The 25,972-nt window shown below is 51.7% G+C and overlaps 8 protein-coding genes across 8 annotated transcripts; 4 read left to right on the forward strand and 4 right to left on the reverse strand.

Annotated features, from left to right (window-relative positions):
* Positions 1-2,113: 2,113 nt before the first annotated feature.
* On the forward strand, positions 2,114-4,230 carry MIND_00557100 (uncharacterized protein; the record flags this gene model as incomplete). The annotated part of the gene is made up of 22 exons (XM_037362346.1): positions 2,114-2,127; positions 2,187-2,324; positions 2,371-2,449; positions 2,500-2,513; positions 2,568-2,666; positions 2,721-2,730; positions 2,780-2,797; positions 2,848-2,873; positions 2,924-2,984; positions 3,037-3,061; positions 3,111-3,122; positions 3,170-3,185; positions 3,236-3,278; positions 3,329-3,429; positions 3,479-3,525; positions 3,580-3,592; positions 3,642-3,669; positions 3,716-3,773; positions 3,822-3,846; positions 3,893-4,010; positions 4,060-4,101; positions 4,159-4,230. The coding sequence occupies 22 exons, from the start codon at positions 2,114-2,116 to the stop codon at positions 4,228-4,230; spliced, it is 1,059 nt and encodes a 352-aa protein (XP_037222638.1).
* Positions 4,231-5,412: 1,182 nt separating this feature from the next.
* MIND_00557200 (Short-chain dehydrogenase/reductase family protein) lies at positions 5,413-6,751 on the forward strand (the record flags this gene model as incomplete). Its single annotated transcript, XM_037362347.1, has 8 exons — positions 5,413-5,494; positions 5,558-5,660; positions 5,709-5,844; positions 5,898-6,297; positions 6,353-6,425; positions 6,478-6,512; positions 6,561-6,631; positions 6,686-6,751. The coding sequence occupies 8 exons, from the start codon at positions 5,413-5,415 to the stop codon at positions 6,749-6,751; spliced, it is 966 nt and encodes a 321-aa protein (XP_037222639.1).
* An 802-nt stretch (positions 6,752-7,553) lies between these two features.
* Positions 7,554-8,864, forward strand: MIND_00557300 (Short-chain dehydrogenase/reductase family protein; the record flags this gene model as incomplete). The annotated part of the gene is made up of 8 exons (XM_037362348.1): positions 7,554-7,635; positions 7,689-7,791; positions 7,837-7,972; positions 8,022-8,421; positions 8,469-8,541; positions 8,594-8,628; positions 8,685-8,755; positions 8,802-8,864. 8 exons carry the CDS (start codon positions 7,554-7,556, stop codon positions 8,862-8,864), a joined length of 963 nt encoding a protein of 320 aa, XP_037222640.1.
* A 3,308-nt stretch (positions 8,865-12,172) lies between these two features.
* Positions 12,173-13,219, reverse strand: MIND_00557400 (uncharacterized protein; the record flags this gene model as incomplete). Its single annotated transcript, XM_037362349.1, has 3 exons — positions 12,173-12,702; positions 12,800-12,995; positions 13,136-13,219. 3 exons carry the CDS (start codon positions 13,217-13,219, stop codon positions 12,173-12,175), a joined length of 810 nt encoding a protein of 269 aa, XP_037222641.1.
* Positions 13,220-13,364: 145 nt separating this feature from the next.
* On the reverse strand, positions 13,365-14,567 carry MIND_00557500 (uncharacterized protein; the record flags this gene model as incomplete). The annotated part of the gene is made up of 1 exon (XM_037362350.1): positions 13,365-14,567. One exon carries the CDS (start codon positions 14,565-14,567, stop codon positions 13,365-13,367), a length of 1,203 nt encoding a protein of 400 aa, XP_037222642.1.
* Positions 14,568-15,025: 458 nt separating this feature from the next.
* Positions 15,026-15,923, reverse strand: MIND_00557600 (Ribosomal protein S4; the record flags this gene model as incomplete). The annotated part of the gene is made up of 5 exons (XM_037362351.1): positions 15,883-15,923; positions 15,816-15,839; positions 15,707-15,761; positions 15,344-15,660; positions 15,026-15,203 (listed from the first exon to the last, which is right to left on the reverse strand). Exons 1-5 carry the CDS (start codon positions 15,888-15,890, stop codon positions 15,026-15,028), a joined length of 582 nt encoding a protein of 193 aa, XP_037222643.1. The 5' UTR covers positions 15,891-15,923.
* A 141-nt stretch (positions 15,924-16,064) lies between these two features.
* Positions 16,065-16,954, forward strand: MIND_00557700 (uncharacterized protein; the record flags this gene model as incomplete). Its single annotated transcript, XM_037362352.1, has 4 exons — positions 16,065-16,125; positions 16,363-16,477; positions 16,527-16,720; positions 16,836-16,954. 4 exons carry the CDS (start codon positions 16,065-16,067, stop codon positions 16,952-16,954), a joined length of 489 nt encoding a protein of 162 aa, XP_037222644.1.
* A 508-nt stretch (positions 16,955-17,462) lies between these two features.
* Positions 17,463-18,397, reverse strand: MIND_00557800 (uncharacterized protein; the record flags this gene model as incomplete). The annotated part of the gene is made up of 3 exons (XM_037362353.1): positions 17,463-17,720; positions 17,771-17,959; positions 18,014-18,397. The coding sequence occupies 3 exons, from the start codon at positions 18,395-18,397 to the stop codon at positions 17,463-17,465; spliced, it is 831 nt and encodes a 276-aa protein (XP_037222645.1).
* Positions 18,398-25,972: the final 7,575 nt, after the last annotated feature.

The raw sequence follows: 25,972 nt of genomic DNA on the forward strand, positions 1-25,972 counted from the left end.
TAATCGCCACTGGTTGGCTGATAAGCTTACTGAAAGCGTCCTTCAAGGTGTTATGCGGGGCCAGTAATAGGGTTGAAAAAACTCACGGGAATATATGCTGGACTGCCGCTGGGTTGGAGAAGTTCAAAACGCCGTAGTGCCAGATGGACACGCAGATAAAGACCGTGTGGATCGCGTCCAGCAGCCTGACCACTATAAGTTGGAGGGAAAAAAATTATGGGATAGGCAGACCAAATCCAAACGACCTTTGGGGAAGAAAAAAAAACTCGTTGAGGAAACGCCACGCTGGATCGTAGCTTGATAACGCACTAGTAGCTTGTATCGCATCGCGTCCATGGGGAAGACATGGAAATATAGGAACGTTTGGAAGCCAATAATGGCAGAAAGTCTATTGTAATAAGTGGCTGAAGTACGGGCTTGAAGAATCGAAGACTTACGCGACAGCGCCTAAAGCCCCCACGACAACAGCCCCAATCGTTCCTCGCATGTCTGGAGCTAGATGGCCTGGCGTGGCAGACATGCTTCCAAGGTCGTCTGCAGGTCGAAGTGGGGGCAGAGAACTCGAAGGTGACAGCGCGTACGCCAATTTGGGTAGCCTCCGGAAGCCGCGGCTGGCGGTACACATCCACGGCAGGACCAGGCAAGTCAACTCGAACAAAAACTTTGCCGAGTGATAAGTGAGTGAGGTGCCTTGACAGGGGCGTAGGCTAAGTTTCGTCTGACTGTGAGCAGCTGTGCCTATGGGCGGAATGACAAAAACAAACCATCGCCCAACAACTCGAATTCAAAATACGGCCACGATGGCGGGAGTGACCCTCATGCCACCGACGATCAAAGTGTGGTGAAAACGTCGTGAATCAACTGTTGCTACATATCCGACCGTCACGTGTCACAGCTGACATGAAGCGTGACACGCGGTGACCAATTCCTCAACGCCTTCCGTCAACCAACCAACCCGTCGACCACATTCCTGCCACTAAGCTCTTGCTGCACCAAGCTTTCTCACCTGGCTGAATACGTCCCCTACCACAAATCTCATAGAACCTCCCTGCTCCATAGCCGCTAAGAATAACAATTTGTGACTGGACCAACCGCTACACTTTGTAAAATCCAATCGGACTCATTCTGCGTCAGCGGTGGCTCTCTGTCATGCTTATCTTGTCCTTCGCAGGCCCGGGCTCGGTCGGATGTTTCCCTCACGCAGCGATTTCCGCTTTCGAATCATTTCCACGTCGTCCAGATGGTCCTAAACCATGGCATTGCCCTCTACAAGCTTTTTTTGGCTCAAAGAGCTCATTCAGCCAGATGGCGATATAACCAACCTTGAAATCATCGACGTTCAAGCCCATGATCAGTCGCGGGCACCCCAGATATATCAAAAAATTTTCAGTATTCTGTGTACTTGACCCATATACTTACTGTGTAGGTGATTCCCCGCGACTTCGAGCTTCTACCCTCAGCTTGAACTGCGCCAAATGGACATCACAGTCAGATATGATACTTTTCGACTTCCCTCTACGCTCTCTATGGTTGGCTCCTTTTCCCCCGTATTACAATCGATGTTAAAGCTCAAGCTATGCATCGTCCCGATTTAGATTGCACCCCACAGACCGTTTCAGCTGAACTTTTTGCGACGCTGTCGGCCATCTGTTTGCGTTATCGTGATGTTATGTGAGTGGGATTCCGAAGGGTTCCGAACACTTGCGTTTTTGCGGCATTGTTGGGTCAAGTACTGTATATAGGCACCGCCAACGTCCGTAGCCTACGAGGCATGAAACTCGCAAAACGAATTCGAGAGTCCTTTTAATTGCATATTGCTTGGCAGTCGATAAATTGAGGACATCTAATCAGCTTCGCCCCGGCAAATCGGCATTCCCAGGACCCAGGATCAATGTGACGTTGGCAGATGTTACGCCACCAGCTTTGCCCTTGTACATAAGGAGACTCACCCGCGCTAAAAACACACCGCCATGTTTGCCTAGAGAGATGCCTGAGATATTGTCCGACGGTCTTTTCAACTCAAAACCACAGCGAATGAACGTACCACCTCAAACACAACAGTGCGTGCTTGGCCCAGGAACTCCACCGCACGAGCGGGATTTACCTTGCTCACATGTTCGGACGTGGGTAAGTATCACTGCTCACAGCCCAGGCCCGGTGTTAATATGTTGGTGCCTTTACAATGGACCATCGCCGCGTCTAAGCCGCTCTTCAAATATACCCTCGGATTGGCAACGTCACGGCCTGCAATGCCTTCCTCACCTGGACCTCCACTATCAGAGACGCAGGGAGCGCTGCTGCTGGGGGGGGTTGTTTGCATCGATGTGCGTACAGTTTAGCTGGCCGGAGTTTTCGTTGATTTGGCCGCAGGTTTGGCGGAATGGTCAATCTTCAGAGCATAATATATTACCGGTCCTACAAGAGGGACCCACCAATATTGAAAAGTTTGGTGTGTCGCAGGACATAGCGCTCAACGAACATCATGCTGACACCTTTTAGATTCTAGTTGTTTGGTGACTTCGCTCATCCTCGAATTGTCAAACGAGTTGATGTCAACTGCGTTGTAGGCTTTTGGACAATCTCCATACGTGTTTCGTCTGGGGAGCGATATGGTTTGCGTTGATTGAGAATAACGGGGAGCCCCGCAAAGTCAACCTAATACCATGGTGCGTGACTATTTTTTCTCCATCCAAGCTGCTGTTGACGGATGCATTCGAAAGGTACCTACCGGTGGGCATGCACACTCGCTCCTAAGCCCTTTCATGATTACTTGGTTTAGCTCACAGTCGTTACTACTGTGAGTTGTCCTTGATTTGCTTTTCACGTCTCACTGAAGTAAAAACTTAGGCGACGAACACTGTATTGGCCCACTGGTCAGGGCCTTATTCGTGGCACCAGCGGCTCGCTGACTTTAACCGGATAGTTTCTTTGCGCATCGGATCTTCAGACTGAGTAACGACAACTGGTTTATGGTTGCTCCTGTGGTGTGCCTACTTCAACTCTTTAGAGTGTGTCGTCTCAATCTGATTGAAATAGCTCTGCTTGACGGTCTTTCGTCTTGGTATGGTCTGCACGACTTTATAATGTCTACTAATCGGCTTAACTTGTAGCCTGCGCTGGCGGTAAGCAGCATTTGACGTTCAGTCCATCCATTAACCCTTGTCGCCAGTGACAACGTCCAGAATGTGAGTCTTACTTCTCGCCACATGTTCAGCATGAACCGACACTCTCATAGGTTCATGTATCCTACCTTTACATCGTTTGCTATCCACGCCCGAGTTTGTCTACCGCTCATCATGCGGCTTCGCACTTCTTACCATGAAATCAGTGGATTTTCAGTCTTGGGCTGGCGGTTTCGACCACTCTTGACATACTCATAACCGGCCTTCTGGTCCATCTTTTCCGGGCAAATCGTAAAGGCACTTCACGGTCCGTTATTCCCGGTTTCATACCGCACGTTTTTTGACCCCTTGCCTAGCATCAACCATATCTTGGATCGATTAATTCTGTATGGTGTCGAAGCAGGTACGTTGACACATCGTCATTACGCAGAAATTAACAAGTAACTGTACCTTTCAGGTGCATTAACTAGGTAAGTCGACGGTTACACAAATTGCTCGGTACGGAAGGAAATTCTACAGCCTTGGCACATTCCTCTCAATGCTATTTGTAACTTATTAACTCTGGTCTTGAGTGGTTCTCTGACCTCTTTTAGTGGCTGGTTAAACCCGACAACCTTGTCTTTCTTGGTATCTACGTCGTAATCGAAAAACGTGAGTACACATTTCTCCAACATAGGATACCTTTTATTTGTTTATCAGTCTATGCCAACTCCCTCCTCGCCACGTAAGTTATATTCACAACTAGAGGCCTAAATTTGATAATTCCATAGTCTCAACACACGCAACAGCATCCGCCAAAGCCGACGCAGCGTAACTTCAGTTGCGCCTGACCTAACCTCTCCCGTTATCCACCTCGACGCGGCTGGTTCCCGCGCCATACGATCTTCTGTATGCCTTTTGCCTAGATAAAACGGCTCAAGTGCTAATCAGAATATAGGAGGACCCGCTCACATCACCTAAACTCGAGGGCTCGCTGGGGGTATGTTGTTCGTTGGTTCACGAGTGTAAACTCTCACGACTCTCCCTCCACCGTTAGGGCGTACAGATTAATGTCCACGTTGAGCGCTCGACGAACGTCCAATCTTTGAATAGCTTGCTATCCCAATAATCAGTGTATTTGTTGCGTATCTTCATGTACTAGTATCTACTAAGAGAATCGTCTTGGGCTCTCTAAAACTTGAGAAATTGTGAAGGAAGAGTATTATTAGCGACTCTTGCGATGTCCACATCTAGTGAGCAATATCTCGTTTACGCGATACAGGTTGACAGTGGGCTGGCAGACGGCGAACCAGATACTTTCCAAGTTTTTCCTTGTTTCAGAGCAGTGGTTCGTTGAGCAATTCACAATAACAGGTTTGGCGTACGACCAAAGCTCGAGCCGGCTCTCGAATATATCATGTAAACCTGCAAATTAGTCTTTCGCTACTCATTCTTCAAGCTTCAAGTTTCACAGGGTCTCAGGTAAAGGCAGCGCTTGACAAGTTGAGCTGAGCTTGAAATGATTTGAGCTCGTTGGTCATTGGAGACGGACAAATATCAGTAGTTGCAGCGGCCTTGGTAAGTGGCCCGTGTATGTCGCTAGTAAGCATGCGGCTCGTCACAATGGGTCGTCAGACAACTCAGTTCAAGAAGTAGGCGAAGCAAGCGGAGGCTGCGGAGCTAAGTATGGTCGATTACAGAGGAGTTGATTGAAGAGACATTTCCCGTGGCCGGGCGGAATTTTGTCATGTCGTGTCAACCAGGATAGACCACGAAAGCCTGAGCCAGATGCCAGGATTGGATTGGATTGGATTAATACACGGCACGGTCCGACTGACGAACGCCAGGAAGAAGGAACACGCTGTGTCACACACTGTCACACAGTGTCACACAGTGTCACACACTGTCACACTCTTTTCCCTCCCAACCTCAAACCGTTGATGCCAACCCGACGGATGCACTCTGAGAGTGAGCAGAGTCTGCTTGGTCTCCAGTAGGGTTTAGAAAGCATTCACCCTAATGCACAAGTTCAAACCAACAAAGAGATGACGTCGACAGTGCACTTGGAGCGGTACGAGTTCCTTGCCTAGCATGGTGGATAGGCGTCCTCAGGCTGTCCAATTGCTCACCATTACTCATCAGTATCGGCGACTATCGGGGACTCCAACAATTCTCCTCGTTCTTGTTCAGCACAATGCTTGCTCAGCAGGAGACGTTGTCAAGATTACGCGGTCTATTTTGGCTCTACTATCATGATAGCCTATAAAGCCCCAGCACGATCGAGTCTTAGAATAAACCCACACATCCACACATGTCTTCTCCAACCTTCGACGTTAACACAACCGCGAAAGATGTTGCTGCCGCGTTCCCCGAGCAAATCAAAGGCAAAACAGGTTTGTTATCGACTCCGTATCGCACTGATGATCCTCGTCCTGATGTGTTTTGACAATCTGCAGTTCTGATAACTGGGACGTCTCTGAAGAGCATCGGGTTTACGACCGCGCAAGCCTTCGCCAAGGATGTGGGCCTTCTTATCATCACTGGTCGAAGCCACGAGAAGTACATAGCATTCTGCTTCCTATTTACGCCATGTTAATCACTCCACAGGCTCAAAGCAACCGAGGCGGCGCTGAAGACGGAATTCCCCGGTGCAAACATTCGGCCTCTTGTCCTCGATCTTGCGTCTCGCACATCTGTTAGAAAGGCTGCTGCAGAGGTCAATAGCTATTCGGAACCCCTTCATGTGCGCCGTTCATCGTCTCGTCCTGCGTTGTCTGAATTCATTGACATGATTAGATTCTCATTCACAATGCTGCCGATGTGATTGGGCCGTTCCGATTGAACGAGGATAGGCTCGAGTCACAATTTTCTTCTGACCATGTTAGCCCCTTCCTGTTCACCAAACTTCTTGCGCCAAAAATTCTCGCGTCGGCCGCCCCTGGCATCGTCCCGCGTGTTATCTTCGTCTCAAGTCTTGCCCACGGATTCGGTATAATTGACTGGGACACCTTGGCCAATCCCGACGAGGCCAAGTATAACGCCGTGGGAGCTTACGCTCAAGCCAAAATTGCCAATGTTTTGACCGCTAAGGAGCTCACCAAGCGGTCTGGCGGGCGAATCCAATCATTCAGCTTACACCCAGGCACCATCGCCACGAGTGAGGCTCCGGCTACCGTCACTACTTTGCAGGCAATTGGTGCGTGTCAAGAGCCATTATCGAAAAGGTCTCCTGCTGACAAGCAAACCGCTAGGCATATATACGCCTGAGGGCAAGCCCGATACTGAGAAGCACCCCTTCATCAGTCAGGAGCAGGGTGCGGCAACGTGCGTCTCATTTCATAAACTGTTTTCTTCTCAAGCTTAACGACTGTACCAGCACTGTTGCCGCTGCCATCGACCCTCGCATCGAGGGTAAGTTCTTGTTTTGTTACAAGGCTTTTTCACTTAGGCTTTTCCAAGGCAAAGGCGGCGCATATTTGAGCTCCTCAAACATCGCAGACGACGAAGTTTCGGCCTTCGCTGCGGATTTGGTGCGCATCCATTTACTCGGAAATAATAATACCTGCTTAATGTCCTCGTGACAGGCCAATGCAGAGAAGCTGTGGACACTGACTGAAGAACTGCTGGGAGAGAAATTTGTGTTTGCGTAGCTGTTTTATGTCCTTGACTGAGAAACTTTAATCATAGAGCCCATTGCTGGCAATTTGTTGCCTCACATCGAATCCGTCAGACACCGAATAGCGAGAATCATCAGCTTTCGACTCATTCGAGCACTGAATCTCTGCTTGGGAGTACGATAATCATCGCGCTCACTGTATCCAACAAATTACCTTCTAACTAAGGCGCTCTCGTTGAGCGGGTCACCGCGTGTGACCCGCGTTACACATCTTCAACTGTCACTCAGAAAACGGGAGGGACGCGTTGCGCTCAACTCACGACCGGATAGAATGTCGCTGGCTCTTAGCACAACGGTCAAATCCTTTCTCCGAAGGGTGGTACGCCACTTTTGTATCGGTACTTATTCCTCCGACTGACTTCCCTCCAGACAACAAAAACGTCAACAGGGTTGACACAAGATTGGGTCCTTTTCATCCACGGCTGAATCGGCCGGATTGGCGCTCAGCTGATTCTTCTCGAGGTCTTCTTCGTGGAGATGCTACGAAGTTGCTGCCGTGGTTAAGGTCTGGCCAAATTTTTAGGCTTTTGCTGGAGGGGCAACAGAACCAACAGCTTGAATGCGACAGTCCACAGCTATCTTTTGCCGCCTCGTTCCCTGTTCTGACAAATGAACCCAACACGTCTGGCCAAGAACGACGTTTTCTTTGCGCGGATGAACGGTCTTGGATTCATCAGCCGGTCGTCACCTAATCGATCTTCGAGTTCAAGATTACGCAGTCGACCAGGAGCTTTATAATCGCGTCTTCGCGGCGTGTCAACCCCCCCAAAAACGAGATGTCTCTCCCCACTTTCGACGTCAAGACTACAGCAAAAGAGGTCGCTGCGACTTTCCCTGAGCAAATCAAGGGCAAGACTGGTGCGCATAATTTCCCACATACCACACAGCCAACTTATATCTCCTCTCACCAGTCCTTGTTACCGGAACATCGTTGAAGAGCATTGGATTCACTACCGTGCAAGCGTTTGCCAAAGATGCTGGGCTACTCATCATCACTGGGCGAAGTGCGGAAAAGTAGGGATTGTTGGTTGATCTTGAGTGGGCATCTAATTATTTCAGACTGAAAGACACCGAAGCAGCACTCAAGACAGAGTTTCCAGGCGCCAACATTCGCCTGCTTGTCCTCGATCTGGCGTCTCGTGCTTCTGTTAGAAAAGCAGCTGCAGAGGTGAATGCGTACCCAGAGCCGCTCCATGTATGTGACTTGTGCTTTCTCCTTTGTCAACCAAGTAATGGATCGATAGATAATTATTCACAACGCTGCTGATGTCATCGGCCCATTCAAACTCAACGAGGACAATCTGGATTCCCAGTTCTCATCCAATCATGTCAGCCCATTCCTCTTCACCAAGCTCCTTGCAACGAAGCTTCTTGCTTCGAGCACTCCAAGCTTTGCCCCACGTGTAGTTTTCGTATCCAGCTCCGCCCATTCATTCGGAGCAATCGACTGGGACACACTCGCCAAACCCGACGAGGCCAAACACACTCCCATGGGAGCCTATGCGCAGTCCAAAATTGCCAACATCCTAACCGCTAAAGAACTGACAAAGCGATCGGGTGGGCGAATCCAGTCGTTCAGCTTGCATCCTGGCTCGATCGTAACCAGTGAGGCACCTATAAACGTTGCAACCTTGCAGTCTATCGGTTGGTCGCTTTTTGTTTTTCGTCGAGTTGTTGACGATTCCTGATAGGAATATATACCCCTGATGGTAAACCCAACACCGCGGACTATTCCTTTGTTACCCGCGAGCAGGGTGCTGCAACGTTTGCCTTAACTTTCTAATGGCTATTTTTCTGTGGACTGAAATCAATTTAGTTCTGTTGCCGCGGCGATCGATCCTCGTATCGAAGGTACATCTCCGTCCTGCTTCAAATTTCTCGTCTTATCTTCTCAACGCTATTTTCAGGCAAAGGAGGCGCATATCTTAGCTGCGCAGTTCTTGCAGATGACCAAGTGTCAGAGTTTGCGGCGGACCCGGTTGGTTGACTGCTTTACACCCGCATTGGAACTAACACTTCCCTAGGCCAATGCGGAGAGGCTGTGGACGGTCACAGAAGACCTCCTTGGAGAGAAATTTACGTTTTAAGAACGCATGTCTTCACATCTACTTAATATCAGTTATTGCGCACGACTTGCGTCTAAAGCTCAAATGGACACGTATTCATGCCGGCGCAACTACAAGTCCGCAACGTTTGATATCCGCCCAGCATAATTGCAGTCCAAAGTGCAGGAGGGTGAGTCTTCATGATTTTGATTTGTTCACGCCGCAGAGCGCAGCAGAATGGAGCTGGTTAACCAAGCCAAATAAGTCCCTTCCTTCCCCACCCACATCCCTCCTCGCACCACCACACTTGGCCTTGATCTTTGACCACCTCGACGCAAGAAACCTCGGGCCCGACCCCCGTAGTCTTTGCGTGTCTCGGATGACGGAGACTCGAAGCACACTAGGGTGAAGCAGACAAGTCGGAAAGCACGTGAGTCGGCTAGCTTCATGCTCTCAACCACGAGATCTAGACGTTAACTGGTCAGCCTTTAAGTTTCTCAATTACGACTTGAAAGTTCGCAAGGAATAATAATAATTAGGAATGATCTTGGAGGACAATATATATCCTATTGTCAGTAAGTAGCATGAGTCTATGCAACTTTTAGTAGAGGTATCGAAGCTGGCGTCTATCGATGTCATCCTCTTTCCACGGATGGACGTACACCACATCCTCGAAAACGACGGAAAGGCGACCCGAGCGGGCGAGAATGGGCATAGAGCTTTCCATGGCTTTGACGACAGCAGCGCGACTGAAGTCCACGGTTCTTGGCTGGCGGCTGACCTCGACCACCACCATGCGGATGCCCGCAAGCTTTTCACCCGGGGCAACGAGGGCGTCCAGGTACTCTGCGACCAGTTCCTGGCCTCCGAACCAGTATTTGTCCTGCCAGAGGTTGTGGAACGTCGTCAGCGTCAGCTTCTCGACGCTGTTGTGGAGAGGCAGGCGCGTAAGCGCACTATCTTGGAGGAACGCCATGGAGGTAAATTGACACTGGAGATGCGTGATCGAAGCGAGGGAGAGGGGTAAATCCCCGACGGTGCGGTCTATAACGTTGACTTTGAGGGAATTGAGGGAGCCATGTTGCGTCAGGAAGGATTTCCACAGCTTGCTTGGGGAGCTGTAGTAGTCGATGGCGGAGACGTGGGTCAAATCCAGTGGGAAAAGAGGGTTGAAGAGTACCGCACATGCGTCCCCTGAGCCACTTATGGACAGGGTGGTAATTCGGGCAGGTGTTTTGGATGCTGTTAGGAGAAGACGAGGGCCAGTTTGCAGTGGCCTATCTGGGCCGTTGATAGTACGGCAATTAACCAATACGAGCTGGTTGATACTCGGAGAGCAGTATGCCATGACATTCCAGAACAACTCTGCACTCCATTGGAGACACTGAAATTCGACCACATTCAGTTGTGGGGAAGAAACAAGACGTTGGAGACCACCGAGAGCACCTTCATAGTCATCAAGTCGGATCTTGCAAAGATGGAGAGTCCGCAGTGTCTCCCATTGTCGTGAGGCCAAAGAGTCGATAACCGCAGGAGAGCTCTGATGTATTCGAAGAGTCTGAATATGGGCGATGAGGTGTGGAGAGTTTTCGAGCACGGCCAGAAGGCGAACAGCACGCTGAACACAACGGCTGGTCATTGCCGAGGCTGGCTTGGACTCGTGGCCAGTACCGACTTTGCGGAAAAGACGTGATTGGGCCCAGTAGCAGAAGCGTGAACAGACAAGGGCACATGCTTCAAGGGCCGGAATATGGTTTAAATAGTCCACGATAATGGCTCTTTCGAGTTCTGGCGGCAGAAATACTGCCATCAGGATTGGATGTCTCCGAGTGTTTCTGTCAACTGTGTTTCACTGTGTGACTGTTCTTTCTTCCTCTTCCTTCCATCATCTCGCAGCTCGCCCGCAAACCTTTCGCCCGTAAAGAGAGTAGTGCCCATGATTTCGTACGCAGACGCATTATGCTCTTCGCTGCCTATCGGCTCACTGTTCCATCTTTTCTCTAGCTTTAACGACATGCCGATCGAGCTCCTGGACAAAATTCTCAACGAACTGGACAATGTAGCAGACCTCGCTGCCACTGCCCAAATCAGTCGCCGTTGGGCGGTTCCAGCTGAAGCTCGTTTGTACACCTCACTCTCTATCGACTCTCGCAACCACACTCTTCGCCTCCTCGCAGAAACGTTGAGGAACGAACCGTCTCTTCAAGCCTACGCAAAAAGAATAACCGTTACAATCGCTTTGCAAACTCCCTCCCCACTGTCCGAACGCCTGATGAACTTCGCCTTCTTGCTGTCTTCTACAACTTCGCTAGTGTGTTTGGAGCTACACAAGATTCTGCGTGGAGACAATCATTTGAGCTGGGTTTACCACGCCTTGGAGGAAATACGGGACCAACCTCTGGAGAAACTAGTTATTGAAACTGATGGTGCCTTCAACGACCGTGTTACCTCCGCGATCCTGAAACGTACTCCAAGATCAGTTGATTTTCTTGGGCTTTCCGAGTCTCTGTGGCCGCTGGGTACTGTCACTACGCTTGATGACCTGACTCCGACATGGCGCCTTGCTGATTCCCTGAGACCGACCAAACTCAAACTGAATCTGTCGCGCAGGACGCTTGCTGCAATTTCTTTGCTTGCGCCATCTTGTTGCGACCTGGCGGCGGTTCAAGAGCTTCATCTTCCGCTTTTCACCACAGACTTTTCGCCATTTGCGCTTCACCTTCCGTCCTTACGAATCATTACTATTTCGTCGTCGCTCCATCCTTCCCGTATGCACCATAGCTGTCTATCTTGGATTTCTTTGACTCGAGTTTCAGATTGGTCTGCCGCGCCACCCCAGTTTATTGGTTGCCCACTGGTGGACCTCGAGGTCTTCAAGTGTGAAGTAGATTCAATTGAGACCGCGCGGTATCTTGGCAACGGGCAACCTACCACCATGCAGATAGCAATGAGCTATGACCAAGCAACAGACCTGACAATTGCTCAAAACCTACGCATCGTTCTCGACCTGGTGCAAGCCACATCCGCCTCTCAGCTCATTTCGTTGCTCGTGCTGGTCCACACCCTCCCCCAAGATCTTTCGTCCCTCCAATTGGAAGCATGCTTCAAGGACTTGCGGACAGTACTTAGCCCTGAACACAAACCATTGCCATACGACCTGATCATCAAAGCGGACTAAGGAAAACTCGCCGTCGCACCCCCTTGTCTTCCAGTTACACATCTAGTTATGGAATAGAGTTGAAATAGAAAATGGATAATGGTCTTTGACACAGTGAACAAGGGCATAGAAAAGCAGCTTGAGATGCATACGTCGACATACATAGACCTGGTAATTGACACCTTTTTCACATTTACTCCTCATTTTCGTCGTCGCCACCCTCCTTGGCAGCGGCAGCGGCCTGCTTGCGCTTGACACGACCCGGAGGTCCACCACCATAGGGTGAGGTGAGAGCGAAGTCGATGTGCTTCTGGGCGTCAAGACGGACAACGAACGAGGGGACATTGACGATTTGACGGCCGACACTGACAACATGGTTAGACAGAAGTAAGAGGAGAATGTGATAAGAGTAAGGCAGAAAGAAAAGGTTGTCCAAAAGGACATAGGAAGAAAGAAAAGGACGCCATAGAGGAAGAAATACGGTAAAAGATGAGGACATAGAAGAAAAAGAATGACAAGAATAAGACAACCACATACCGAATGTGGCGTTGACGAATGAGAACTCGGGCATGATGAATACTCTTCGCAAGGCCGCTCTTGAAGACCTGTGTCTGCAATCGACGCTCCGAAGTCCTCCACCTTGAGGGCCAACACATAATCGAGACGCATGCGGGTTTCGTTCGGCCCGGGGTTGGGCGGGGATTCGCTTCAGCTTGACACGCTCTCAAAGCAGGAGTCAGCGAGTGAAGAGTGAAGAGTAAAACGAGATAGAGCATCGAGGTAGACGGTCAGGAGAAAGCAAGGACAAATCGATACTTACCACCCTTCTCCTTCTCCTTCGCCTCAGCATGCGCATCGTGGTTCTTCTTGACCCGGTCCAAGAATTCTTGACGGCATTTTGAGTGGCGGATGTGCTCGACCCGCAGGTTGACACGTTTCTCGAGGTAGCGGTTGCCGACAACCTTGTGCACGATAACACCGACAGCAGAGCGCGTGACATTGTAGATAATGTACGGCTAGGGGATGATAATAAAAAGACCCAGCCTGAGACAGAACTTGACTCGAAGCAGGGTGACGTTTTGGTAATTTTTTGTTGCGGCTCTTTTCCCAGTGTGTTAACGGTGAGTAACCACTTGAGCGATGGCATAGTACTCACTGAAGCTGTCTTTCGAATCGTGTCCGAGTTGGAGTTGCAGAAAAAGTCAGAAAGCACGTGATTCGCCGGCTTGCGCGACTTCATGTTCTCAACCACGGTCCACCGTTCACTGGTGAATGTTCAGTTTCTCGACCACGACCTAGTTCATAAGGAATACTACGAGTTGTGAGTGATCATGAAGGACAATATATATCCTATTGTCAGTAAGTAGCATGAGTCTATGCAACTTTTAGTCGTATCGAAGCTGGCGTCTATCGATGTCATCCTGTTTCCACGGGTGGACGTACACAACATCCTCGAAAACGACGGAAAGCCGGCCCGAGCGGGCGAGAATGGGCATAGCACTTTCCATGGCTTTGACGACAGCAGCGCGACTGAAGTCCACGGTTCTTGGCTGGCGGCTGACCTCGACCACCACCACCACCATGCGAATGCCCGCAAGCTTTTGACCCGGGGCAACGAGGGCGTCCAGTCTCCGCGCTATGCGGTCTTGGGTTTGCAGCCAATGGTTATCTTGCCAGTGATTATGGAAGGTCGTCAGCGTCAGCTTCTCGACGCTGTTGTGGAGAGGCAGACGCATAAGCACACTATCTTGGAAGAACGCCCTTTGAGGGAATTTAAACTCAAAATGTGTGAGAGAAGGGAGGTCAAGAGGCAGCTCCGCGACACTCTCGTCGCGAACATCGAATCGGAGGGAGTGGAGGGAGCGATGTCGCGCCAGGAAGGGTTCCAACAACTTGTTTAGAGAGTTGTAGTAGTTGATGGCGGAGACGTGGGTCAGATCAAGGGGGAAAAGAGGGTCGAAGAGCACCGTACATGCATCCCCTGCGCCCCTTATGGAAAGGGTGGTAATTCGGGCAGGTGTGTTGACGGCCTTCAGAAGGAGACGAGGATATTGCAGTGGTATACGCGGACCGTCAGTACAGCAGTTGCTGAGTATAAGCTGGCTAACACTGGCGGAGCAGTGGGCCATTACATTCCAGAATAACTCTGGATTCCATTGGAAGCATTCAAATTCGAGGATATTCAGCCGTGGGGAAGAGACAAGACGCTGGAGACCACCGAGCGCGCTTTCATAGTCATCAAGCCGGAGCCTGTAGATATGGAGAGTTCGCAGTGTGGGCCACTCGCGGGAGGCCAACAAGTCGATCAGAGCAGGAAAGCTCTGGTGTATGCGAAGAGTGTGAATATGAGGGACGATGTGGGGAGAGCTTTCGAGCGTGGCCAAAAGGCGGTTGGCACGCCGCATACACGGACCAGTCAGGCTTGGCCTTGTTGGCTCTTCATAGCTCGTGCCGACTTTGCGGAAAAGACGTGACTGGGCCCAGTAGCAGAGTCGTCCACAAGTGAGAGCGCAGGCTTGCAGGGCCGGAAAATCATCGAGGTAGTCCACAACGATGGCTCTTTCGAGTTCAGAAGGAAGAGAAACCATGATAGCCAAGACAGGGGTCATTGTCCAGGAATCAACTGGAAATGAAACCCATCGCTTTGTGGATTTTCTCTTCGCGTGCAACCAAACGTTTGACAAAGGCAAGGCGTTCAACACTGAAGATGATAGCCAAGACAGGGGTCATTGTGAATCAAGTTATCAAGTTATCAACTGGAAATGGTACTTTAGTTGGGAATGCTGACTTTTGGTGCAATAGCTTGTTTGTTTGTTTGTTTGAGAAAAACCCATCGCAAGTCCGCTTTGTGGATTGTCTCGCTTGCGACCAAACGTGCGGCAAACAAAAAGAAGTGCATAGGACGCCGTTCAGAAAAGCCAATACTGAACGTGCCAGATATTGGACGGAAGCGAGAATCCATCTCACAACTAAACAGTGAACAAGGGCATAGAAAAGCAGCTTGAGATGCATACGTCGACATACATAGACCTGGTAATCGACACTTTTACTCCTCGTCTTCGTCGTCGCCACCCTCCTCCTTCTTGGCAGCGGCAGCGGCCCGCTTGCGCTTGACACGGCCCGGACGTCCACCACCATAGGGTGAGGTGAGGGCAAAGTCGATGTGCTTCTGGGCGTCAAGACGGACAACGAACGAGGGGACATTGACGATTTGACGGCCGACACTGACAACATGGTTAGACAGAAGCAAGAGAGGAATGAAGGCAGGAAAGGTTGTCCAAAAGGACACAGGAAGAAAAAAGGAGGAAGAAATACGGTAAAATAGCAAAAGGGTGCAAGAGAAGAAGAAACAAGAACCACACACCGAATGTGGCGTTGACGAATGAGAACTCGGGCATGATGGATACTCTTCGCGAGGCCGCTCTTGAAGACCTGTGTCTGCAATCGGCGCTCCAAGAAGTCCTCCACCTTGAGGGCCAGCACATAATCGAGACGCATGCGGGTTTCGTCGAGCACACCGATACGGACGAGTCGGCGGATGAGAGCGTTACCCTCGAAGAGCCGTTTGGGGTCTTTGTCATCGAGCTTCAGCAGCTCACGGGCGGCACGACGAATTTTGGAGAGAATCAAAGCGATACGCCAGATCTCGCGCTTGTTGCGCAGACCATACTCTCCCGCGAGCTGGATGGATGGATCAGACAGAGCGGCAAGCAATGAACAAGCGCACCTTGAGCTCGGAGTCGAGTCGCGCCGATTCGAAAGGTCGACGGGGGACCTTGTAGCTAAGGGCATTTAAGCCATCCACGAAGTGGATCTTGAGGTAATCTAATGCTCACGTTTTGGAGTGGTTGCGGGGGGCCCTACCGCCTGTTAGCACTGGGGTGACACGGGTGGCGAACGTACCTCGGCATCCTGGCGTGTCTTGAGGGGAGGGAAAGAGAGACGAAGGGAAAAAAGTGATGTGACCCGACGGACGTGACGCGAACACGTGCAGCTGCCTGTGCGTGACGTGATGAGATTAGTCAGTCGTGTGACGACCAAAAGACTTCTCTCCTTCACCGTCGTCGACCACTCCTCAAGACAAAATGCCGCACTCATTCGGTTACCGCGCGCGCACGCGCCACATGTTCAAGCGGGGGTTCAAGGGTGCGTTTGCTCTCTTCATCTGCTTCCTCTTGCGCGGTTCCTGCTGGGTTTGGAGGAAATTTCTACTTGGAGATGTGGACGGTGGAGAGCATGATGGGAACGACTAGCGATGGGGTGGTACTTGGGGTGAACCACTACTAGGCCGTCCCATCGCCGGCCCATGGGCAGCTTGTGGTCGATCTACGATCCTCTTTCCTGCATTCACCCTCCTTATCCCTTACGCTAACACCAACCCAGAGCACGGCCCAATCAAGCTCTCCACCTTCCTCATCAACTACCACGTCGGAGACATCGTTGACATCAAAGCCAACGCTGCCCAGCACAAGGGCATGCCCCACAAGTACTACCACGGGTCTGTCTGGGTCTTTTTTATCATCCAACTTTTATTAACGCTTCCCTAGCCGTACTGGCATTATCTACAATGTCACGCCCTCTGCTGTCGGTGTTATCGTGCACAAGGTTGTCGGCAACCGCTACCTCGAGAAACGCGTCAACCTGCGGGTCGAGCACATCCGCCACTCAAAATGCCGTCAAGAGTTCTTGGACCGGGTCAAGAAGAACCACGATGCGCATGCTGAGGCGAAGGAGAAGGGTGGTGAGTATCAATTTGTCCTTTTCTACATGCTGCTTTCGCTTTCCAACCGTTTATTGCCCCCATGCCTCGATGCTCTATCTCGTTTTACTCTTCACTCGCTGACTCCTGCTTTCAGAGCGTGTCAACCTGAAGCGAATCCCCGCCCAGCCCCGGGCCGCCCGCACCGTCACCGCTGTGTCGTCGGGCAACGTCCCACAAACGATGGTGCCTGTACCATACGAGACGACGATCTAGAGGCTTGTCGCTTACGAGTTGTTTGTTTGGTTGGCCACCGTGGTGGGACGTGTATGCTATATGCGCTATGTGGCGATGATGAGCGACGCAAACAATGATTCAAATTCATGCATTCCTTTCGCTTTAGTTCAAGAGTACGAACAACAACACATGAGCAGGATTGGAAAGTACTCCGCTCTTGACTCAAATTCACAGCAGCTGAATGTATTCTACTTCTCACTATGGAGTTAGACTCGAACTAGCCCTATGACAGGAAAGTGTGAACCGTTGGTAGCCTAAGCGAACCTACTATGTAGTTGGCTCAAACTGACAATGCATAGAGCTCGTTCAGAATTCTCCTCCGTCGATAGTGCATCCCTTTCGCTTCATCTGAGTGTATTTTGCTGGGTCGATTCGAAGAGTTACTGCTGAGAGCGTCTAAATCTACTCTATTTCTTGGTCTCGGTTCCTAATAGTACTTGTCAGTGGTACAAACAACAGGTTCTAGCTGATATGGTTCAGAATTCTTCTACAAGTGGTTGATTATAGCTTCAATGAGCATGGCGATATGGTGCAGGGTCATGGGGGCGTGCTCGCCGATCTGGTCAGTCAGGATGAGAGCAAAGTGGTTTTTCATGGCATATGCGTCGTAGTGTGATTTCATGTTGCGGAGCTCAGGCAGCCCCAGTCCAACCGAACGGAGGAGCCCGATGTAGCCTGCGAGGCTTTCTCGAGGCGCCGACTGCAAGAAGACGAGTAAGGCATTTTCGTCGGTGTCTTCGGCAGGCTGTTGCGCGTGAAAAGTCCGAATATCCAGCGGGTATATGTGCTAATTACCTGAATGTTCACTGGTGTCACAGAACTGAAGCTGTTTCCGGCCCCAATGGACGGAGAGGTGCCAGCTGCCAACTGGGTTGGTTGATTGAGATTCTGAGCTGCATATGGACGAGGCGGAAAAGGATACACGGCCGGCTTTCTTGAGGGTATGCGGGCGCTAATTGTCAACGCCGGGTCGATTCCCTTGCACTAAGTAATGAATCAGTTGCAAGTCACGGAAAAACCAACAACAAATGGACGGACTGCTGGATATTCTGAGGCGGAAAAGTGCTGGAGAGCTTGAGGAGTCCGAGCGTCATCGAAAGCCTGCGCAGACAGTAAGTTGGCGGTAAATTGAGGCCTCAGATATGTTCCGAGTGTGCCAAATCGCGCTTCTCTCTCCTGGACAGCCTGCTCGGTGGAGTCATGACCACTCGATCTCAAACTAAAACCCGATCCAGGCCGCGAAGGCAGGCAACTTCCAGGTGTCGATGCGGGTTGCGCTAATTCATACTTATGAAGGATACTCGGAAGGTCGCCAGCGAGGGCCACATCTCGACTGGTGTCGTCTGGCTCAGCATATTCGTTGCGGAGCGCACGTGTGATGGTTGGGACGACGGTGGCTTTTGGGAGAGCACAGTAGCACATCCCGTGACTGGCATGTAATTATTTCCCATGTCAAACCATACCCCCCCCCTTGCACGCCCCGCTCCAACGCTAAGTCGCGCTCGCTCGCCAAGTCGCGCGAGCGAGAGACCCTCTAATATACTACTTTTTTCAGCGCACGGACCTATAAACAAGGTCATGTGAGTACTCTGTGCGTCGAGCAGCGGGCGAAAAATTGGGATTTGGGGACAGGTTTGAGTGGATTTGGGGGACATAACATGCTGGGGAATTTGGCGTCACTCTCGGGCTTTCCGGGCAGGCATATAACGATGTAAAGTCATATATTAGCTATTTTAAGAGGTACATCCAGGCGCGCTAATTAACAACGCGTCGCGACGCGTGCCAACTCCCTGCGACGCGTCAAATCTCAAGTCCACAACGCGTCCATCTCCAAATCCAACACCCTCCAGCGCAGAGCGCTATTCACGCAGCCTTGATAAGCCTCCCGTTCGTTGGCCTCCGGCGGCCCAGACCTGTAAAATTTGAGCCTTATATCGCGTCAAATGGAGGCAAAACCGCACCCAAAATATACCATCAAATGCAGCGCGGACAACAGTGTAGGCAACACACAGTCGACACCTTTGCAAGGCCAGCCGTTTTTTGGCCTCCGGCGGTTCAGACCTGCAAAATTTTGAGCCTTGAATTGCGTCAAATCGCGGGAAAAACTCACCCAGAAAATACCATCAAAACAAGCGCGGACACCAATGTCGCACACAGAATTGACAGAGAGTGAGCGTGGCGCTAAGACAACGGCGCCGTCAGTTGGAGGATCGGAGGTGTTGCTGGTGCGCGGCCGATTGCCGTGAGCGCAACGACAGTGATTGCGGGAAGAGTTCTGGGTCCCGCGCAGCACCCAGACTTCCATCCCCATCAAGCCGACAGCGGGCATGACGGCGAGCACCGGCCAGCAGCGGTCGAGAAGGTTGGCCGGAAGAGGGTCCTTGGACCATTTGGAGATGGCGACAATGGCGCGGCAAGCCCGGCGGAAACATGGCGCGGGAAGGAATTGAGAGCGCCGAAAGTCGGAGCTTGGGGTTACATAGGTCAATGACAGACACAACGTTGGCCGGGTCCCAGCATCGGGACGAGCTCCGCAAGGCCCCACAACAGCAGTCAAAGTCATTGGGAAACAGGCGCGAGGGGGAATCACAGGGTAAGCTTGCCGCTGCGCACCTTTCGAGTACCGGCCCGGAACCTGTTGTGGAAGAGGGTCCGCGGAAAGGGATGCAGGTCGGGAAGATGATGAGGGTGAGGGGAAATGACACATGCGGGAACGTGACGCGGAAGTAATGCGTGTCGACACAAGGCAGCGACAGACACGACATCTAAACATGGCGGAGGCAACAAAGTCTTGAGGAGAGAAGTGGCGCAGGGAGTGTCGAGGGAGTCGGAAGACGATGACAAAGGGTAAGAAGTCGATGACAAACTTGTCTTGGAGATGCAAAGACGACCAGCGCGCGCAGCGGGGCTTGAGTCAGCAGCAAGGACTGAATGCAACGCTGCTGGTGGACAACCGGGGTGGTAGCGCGGCGCTTCGCGCCTCACGCGGACAGGTCAGGGTGACGGGCAGTAGCAACGCGGAGAGTGGCGGTGCAGTAGGCTCTACAAGAACGGTAAGCAAATGATGATAAGGCAAAAGCAAAATTGGACTTACAACATAGAGTCAGAGCCAACAACCAGGATGCGAAGACTAGGCTTAGCGCTGCGCGCCTCGCGCCGTGTCTTTGCCATGATCAGGGCGGGTGATGCAGACATCCCGAGGCCCCCCGTTGATTGCTCGGCGCTTCGCGCCTCGCTCGCTCGCGATCCAGCACAACGGCAGTGTGGAAAACACACTGCCGAGAGCTTTGAAGTCCAGGGCGTTTCATTCGCCTCCGGCGGCAAAAACCTGTGAAAAAATGAGCCATTTAGACGCTAAAAAGAGCGCAAAAACGTACCCAAAAAATACCATCAAAATCAGATGATGGCATCAAGCCGGGTATGCCGAGGCCGATCCGGGCGCGGCGCGCTATGATGCGGGACCAAAACGGGCGGCACAGTGACGGAACACAAATTCGGCAATAGCGCAGACCTCCGGCGGCAAAAATCTGAGAAAAATAAGCTTTTTGGACGTCAGAAGTGGAGGCAAAAATTGCTTACGTAAGCATTATTTACAGGCCAAGATCGTGAGAGTAGCGCATGTTAGTGGCTCCAAATCTAAACATAACATCAACGAAATGCAACAGCGAAGCAAAAATACCATACCGACAGAGTTTCCCCATACCAGCAGAGGTTCCCCCTCTGGTCGGGGATATAGGTCGTGGGTGGCAGCGAAGCAGGTGTAGCCCCAACAGTAGCAACAGTAAGTCTAAGGCAGATGTCAGTCCTGCATTATCAAACATCAGTGACGACTTACCAGCGCATCTCCCACCCGAGCAGAGGTTCCCGCTCCGCGTCGTCATGGTCAACAACAGCACTAATCGGTCATCAGTACAAGGTCACATCCCAACGGCAGAAAGAACTTACCAGCAATATTCCGCATCCGAGCAGAGGTTCACGCTCCCGCAAGGATTTAGATCCTGCGTGGAAAGGTTAATACTCAGTAACAGGCAATGGAGGGAAAACATACCAGTAGTAGTTTCGCGGACGAGTTACTGAGTTGCGAGACAATGGGCGGCGCATCAACATTGCTTCGCGAGCGACGGTCACAAATCTGAAGCTGATATCAACATCTTATCGCAAAGAACAATGGCAATAACTTACTAGAAAAGCATCCACGCACGAGCAGAGGTTCCCCCTCTGTATACGCATCGCGTTGATAATAGCGAGGCTAAGTGGTACATCAATACGACATCATACGACCACAATGAAAGCAACTTACAGCCAAGAATTCACCGCCCGAGCAGAGGTTCACCCTCTCGCGGGAGTTTGAGTGGCCGTCGCGAGCTGAAACATAATGTTAATACTCTGTTAGAAGCAATAGAGCAACGACATACCAGTCGTCGTTCCACTCACGAGCAGAGCAGAGCTCTGACTTGCGAGACGATGGCACCGCAGAGGGGAGAAGCGCGACGCCGCCTCCATGACGACATCCAGAACTACAATACTTAGATGAGCATCATACCCCAGAGACAGAGACAACTTACGAGCAGAGGTTCCCCATCTCTGAAGACAGCAGCGCGAACAGCTATGAACCTGTGCCAACATTAACAACGCACTAGAAAGCAAGAAAAACGCTGACATACCGGCATATTCTGAAGGTCCACGCAGAGGTTCCCCCTCCCGGTGAGTTTTCGCTAGACGTTGACGGCCGCCTGTGGAGATAGTTACTCAGGAGCGCAAACGGGAAAGGGAGTTCGACTTACATGATGTGACAAGGCCCGTGAAGAGTCGTGGACGGCGAGAGCACCAGGAACGGCGGATTGCAGCAGTTGTCGCAAGAACTTGGTAGCCGAATAAGCATGAATCTGGGCCGGTGAGTGAGTACTGATGTGGGGGTGTAGATACCAAGCAGACATACGTGACGGCAGCAGATGCTCACTGGTGCCAATAGCCGGGCAGCACAACCTGAAGCGCCCGCGAAGAGTCCACGTTTGTTGTGTGTTGTTGTTTGGCTTGGGTTCCGCCTTCACTTATGGCTCAAGTCGAAGCCCAAGTCAAAGGGGCTGGATAGACAGAACCTGGAACGGGCTGTGAGCAAAACGCGCGAAGATTGAGGCAAAGAGTGGCTTACATAGAGCAGAGACAAGTGCCCGCTGGCCAGCAAGTACCCGGGCCTGTGTAGAGCTGTCGCTCAGGTTGAGCGAGATGCTTCCGAGTGGCTCAGGAGCGCGTTTATTGTCGCGCTCCTTGTTCAGCTGGTCGCCGCTGACTTTGAGCCCAGGAAAACCCACAAAAAGACCAGCCTGGAGCGGGGAGTGAGCACGATGACCGTCACGGGCAGAACAGGGAAGACGTACCAGCAGAATGGGCTCTTCGACGAGGGCAGTGGAGGCGGATGGTGGTGGAGTGAAGTCAACAAGAGAAATGACGCGTGACTTTGTTGATGCATCGATGCATAACATCACGGTGTCGTTATTTTTGGGACGGAAATGAAATCATGTCATCCTGCCGCCCGCCGGCGTGGCCGGTTGCTCAGGGAGACGGCGGGATGTCCGTACAAATCGGCGAGCCAGCCCGGCCCAGTGGTGCCATAATGTTTGCTCTGACGGCAACGCCCCAGGCTCCGACTTCAAGTGTTGCTGCAGCGCGGCGGCCATCATTGGCAAAAAATGCTGTGGGCAGCCATTGGCATGCCAGTAATGCGGCCAGTACCGCCATGGTGTTCCTCGAGCAGAGTGTTAAAGGATTTGCCATGCCGTGGATGACATGGCCGCGGCGAACTATTTTTGGAAACTGACTCATTTGTTGGCAACCGTCGGTGAGTCGGAAATGAAGCAGGGAAACTCGGGCGGTAAAGTCAGGGTCCAGCGAAATGGAAGGAGAAGCTACGGTGGAGCCCTGACGTGGCTTGACGGCAGGCGTGATGTCGATAATGACAACACGGACCACCCTGGCCAACGAACATATCGTCCTTGCTCAGGTGTTTCCCTCACTCGTTGGTTTTCTCCAGCTCGCGTTCAATGCTATTTTGCCTCCCAGACATGCGACATCTTCTTTTTGCCCAATTTTCATCCACTTTGACACGCTTTTCGACGCGTTTCGCGTGCCGATTTCCCCCAGATTTTTCCGCAGGCATGGTGCCCTCTTGGGCGTCGTTTTCAGTGGCCATCAGACTGCCCACCCAATCCCAAATCCGGTAATTCCACCGGCTACTGCTCGGATTCCCCTGCTGAAACTTGGGCTGACACACTCAATTCAGGTAGATCGTCAGGAAGACTCTAATCTCGGCTCCTCGCACGTTCCGAGCGTCCCATTTGCCCTCGATCCTGCCAGGATCGCGTCCAAACTCACAACGCCATTTCCTGCAATAAGTCCGCATCGCCGGTGCGATAACGTCGGAAAAAGACCCTAACTGACATCAATGACGTACTGCAGCTTCTTCTGCTCGTTGCCTGGGCCCAGCGAGGTCGCAATCGAACCATATTCTTGAATTACTATCGCCGCCCACCCCGAAATCTGGTTTATGACTCCGCCGTCGCCAAGCGGAGCTCGGTATCATTCTTGGCTGACAGATAGGATGAAGGGTGACGTCCCTGTGCGTCTATTTCCGGCGCGCGCGACGCAACTTGGTCGGATTCCGAGTAGGTGTGGATTTTGTGTCCTTGTGTTTGCCTACTCTGAATGCGAGTTGTCTGGCGCTAAATGAACGCAGTACATTTCTCGCGCTTGTCTTAAAATAGCCCGGTTGCGATGCAGCCACGGAAGGTTGGTTTTGATAACGCAACGAGCCGTGTCAACTAAGCGAGCCGCCATATATAAGAGCCACGGAGTTCAACTCTCACGCATGCCCTCCTTCCTTTCGCCCCCCATCTTGCCCCCAAGTCCGACCCCCCTTTGCTCATCGTCGTTCTATCTCGCATTTCACATGTCGCCCTCTTTCTCTCCCTCTGGAATATACGTTGCTATTTCCACCATACTATACATCATACCGCACCCTTCTCGTCTCACTATTTCTTATGCACTGCCCCATCATCGTCTTCTCTGAATCTGTTCAACTCAGGTGAGTTCTCTGCCTCTTTTTCCGAACTAGCTTGCTCACCTACTCCAGCTAACTTGCGTCATACCCTACGCGTTGCGTTGCTGTCCGCTCTCTTTTTGGTTTGTTTCTTGAGGTCTTGTTCCGTCGTGGTAGCGCTTGCTGACAATTCTGTAGTTCTTGCGGTACTCTTTGACATTCGAGGGCCGTGAATGGGTGAGTCGAGCTTGCAGACGTTGGGCGTTGCTGACAGCAGTCGATAGTCCGACACAGAGTTCGAAGCACGAGGAGGGAATTAGACTTGCTGTCGAGGCAATTGGTTAGTCTTGTTGGTTTACCATATTCATGCGCTTACCTGCGTGCTCGCAGGAGCAAAAGACGGGAATGGCGGCCGGGTTGGTTGGTGAGATTTCCCTGCGCGCGTTGCGTTGCTGACTGGTCTTTGCAGCTCTCGTTTCCGCCACTTGTTGGTGATTACCGTCGCTGAGGAGCAAAAAGATGGCAGTTGCAGAATTGGGTTGGTGTCTTGAAGCGCGTGCGTGATATGCTCGTTGGGGACTTGCTCGTCGCTAACCGTCTCTTTTAGTTACTTGATGTCGACGGTGAGCTTCACATTCTCGTCGTTGGCCTGGATACTTACCATGTTATAGCGCCATTGCCTACTCTTTCGCGTTCACGGTTCCGATCGCCTCCGCTCGCAACGTCGTTGGCAAACCTTCAAGGTAAGTCAGGACTCGGTTTTGGTGAATCGAAGCGTGCTCACTTACCGACAGAGGCTTGACCGAGCCCCTTCCCGTGGCCTCCAAATCTCACCACTCATCCACGTACTTTCCCTGCCCATACCATTTGTCTTCTCACCGCCGTTTGCAGCGTTCGATGGGGTCTTCGAGTTGCCGTAGGGTCTGCTCGGCGTTAAGCCCAGCATTTCTTCGAGACTGGAGAATGGAAACCAGTGGTGGAGTTCCGCTTACCATTTGCGCGCGCTGACTTTGATTCCAGGTGTCTTCAAGTTTTCGCAACGGCTATAGCAAAACTCGGCAAGTCAAGCGTTCTTGGCGCACGACAAGCGTACCTGCCGCCCTGTTTTCTTTTTTTTTTTTCCAGCTTGTGCGTGCTCTGCTTGTGCCCGTTGTCGAGACCGGCGCTGACGAGCTGTTCCTTCTAGTGTCGATTTGGCGGTCCGGGACAGGTTGGAGGAGAGCTTTGTAGATAGAATTCGGCGTCGGATAGTAGGCGGGCTCGGCTTGGCTTGCTTGCGCGGGGGCGTTCGCGGCAGTGCAATTGTTTATTGCGCGTTTGGAGGTGGTCGGTGAAGAAGTGGGAGTGGTTTGTAAGCTTACGACACCGTGACGTGCTGTCCGAGGGCGACGTCGCGACGGTGAGCCTCCCTGCGCTCGCCGTCGTTGGCGCAGCCTGCTGCGTGCCCGCCTAGCTTTTCTTCGTTGCATCGCGCGTTGGGAGGGCGGCGGGGCTATATATATATATATATATACTTCAGGTCAAGAAGAACCACGATGCGCGAAGGAGAAGGGTGGTGAGTATCAATTTGTCCTTTCTCCCTCCTCGATGCACTCGCTGACTCCTACTTTCAGAGCGTGTCAACCTGAAGCGAATCCCCGCCCAGCCCCGGGCCGCCCGCACCGTCACCGCTGTGTCATCGGGCAACGTCCCACAAACGATGGTGCCTGTACCATACGAGACGACAATCTAGAGGCTTGTCGCTTACGAGTTGTTTGGTTGGTTGGCCACCGTGGTGGGACGTGTATGCTATATGCGCTATGTGGCGATGACGAGCGACGCAAAAAATGATTCAAATTCATGCATTCCTTTCGCTTTAGTTCAAGAGTACGAACAACAACACATGAAAAGTACTCCGCGCTTGACTCAAATTCACAGCAGCTGAATGTATTCTACTTCTCACTACGGAGTTAGACTCGAAC

Source organism: Mycena indigotica, assembly GCF_014461135.1.
Source record: "Mycena indigotica strain 171206Taipei chromosome Unknown Mind.scaff0004, whole genome shotgun sequence".
Lineage (NCBI taxonomy): Eukaryota > Fungi > Basidiomycota > Agaricomycetes > Agaricales > Mycenaceae > Mycena > Mycena indigotica.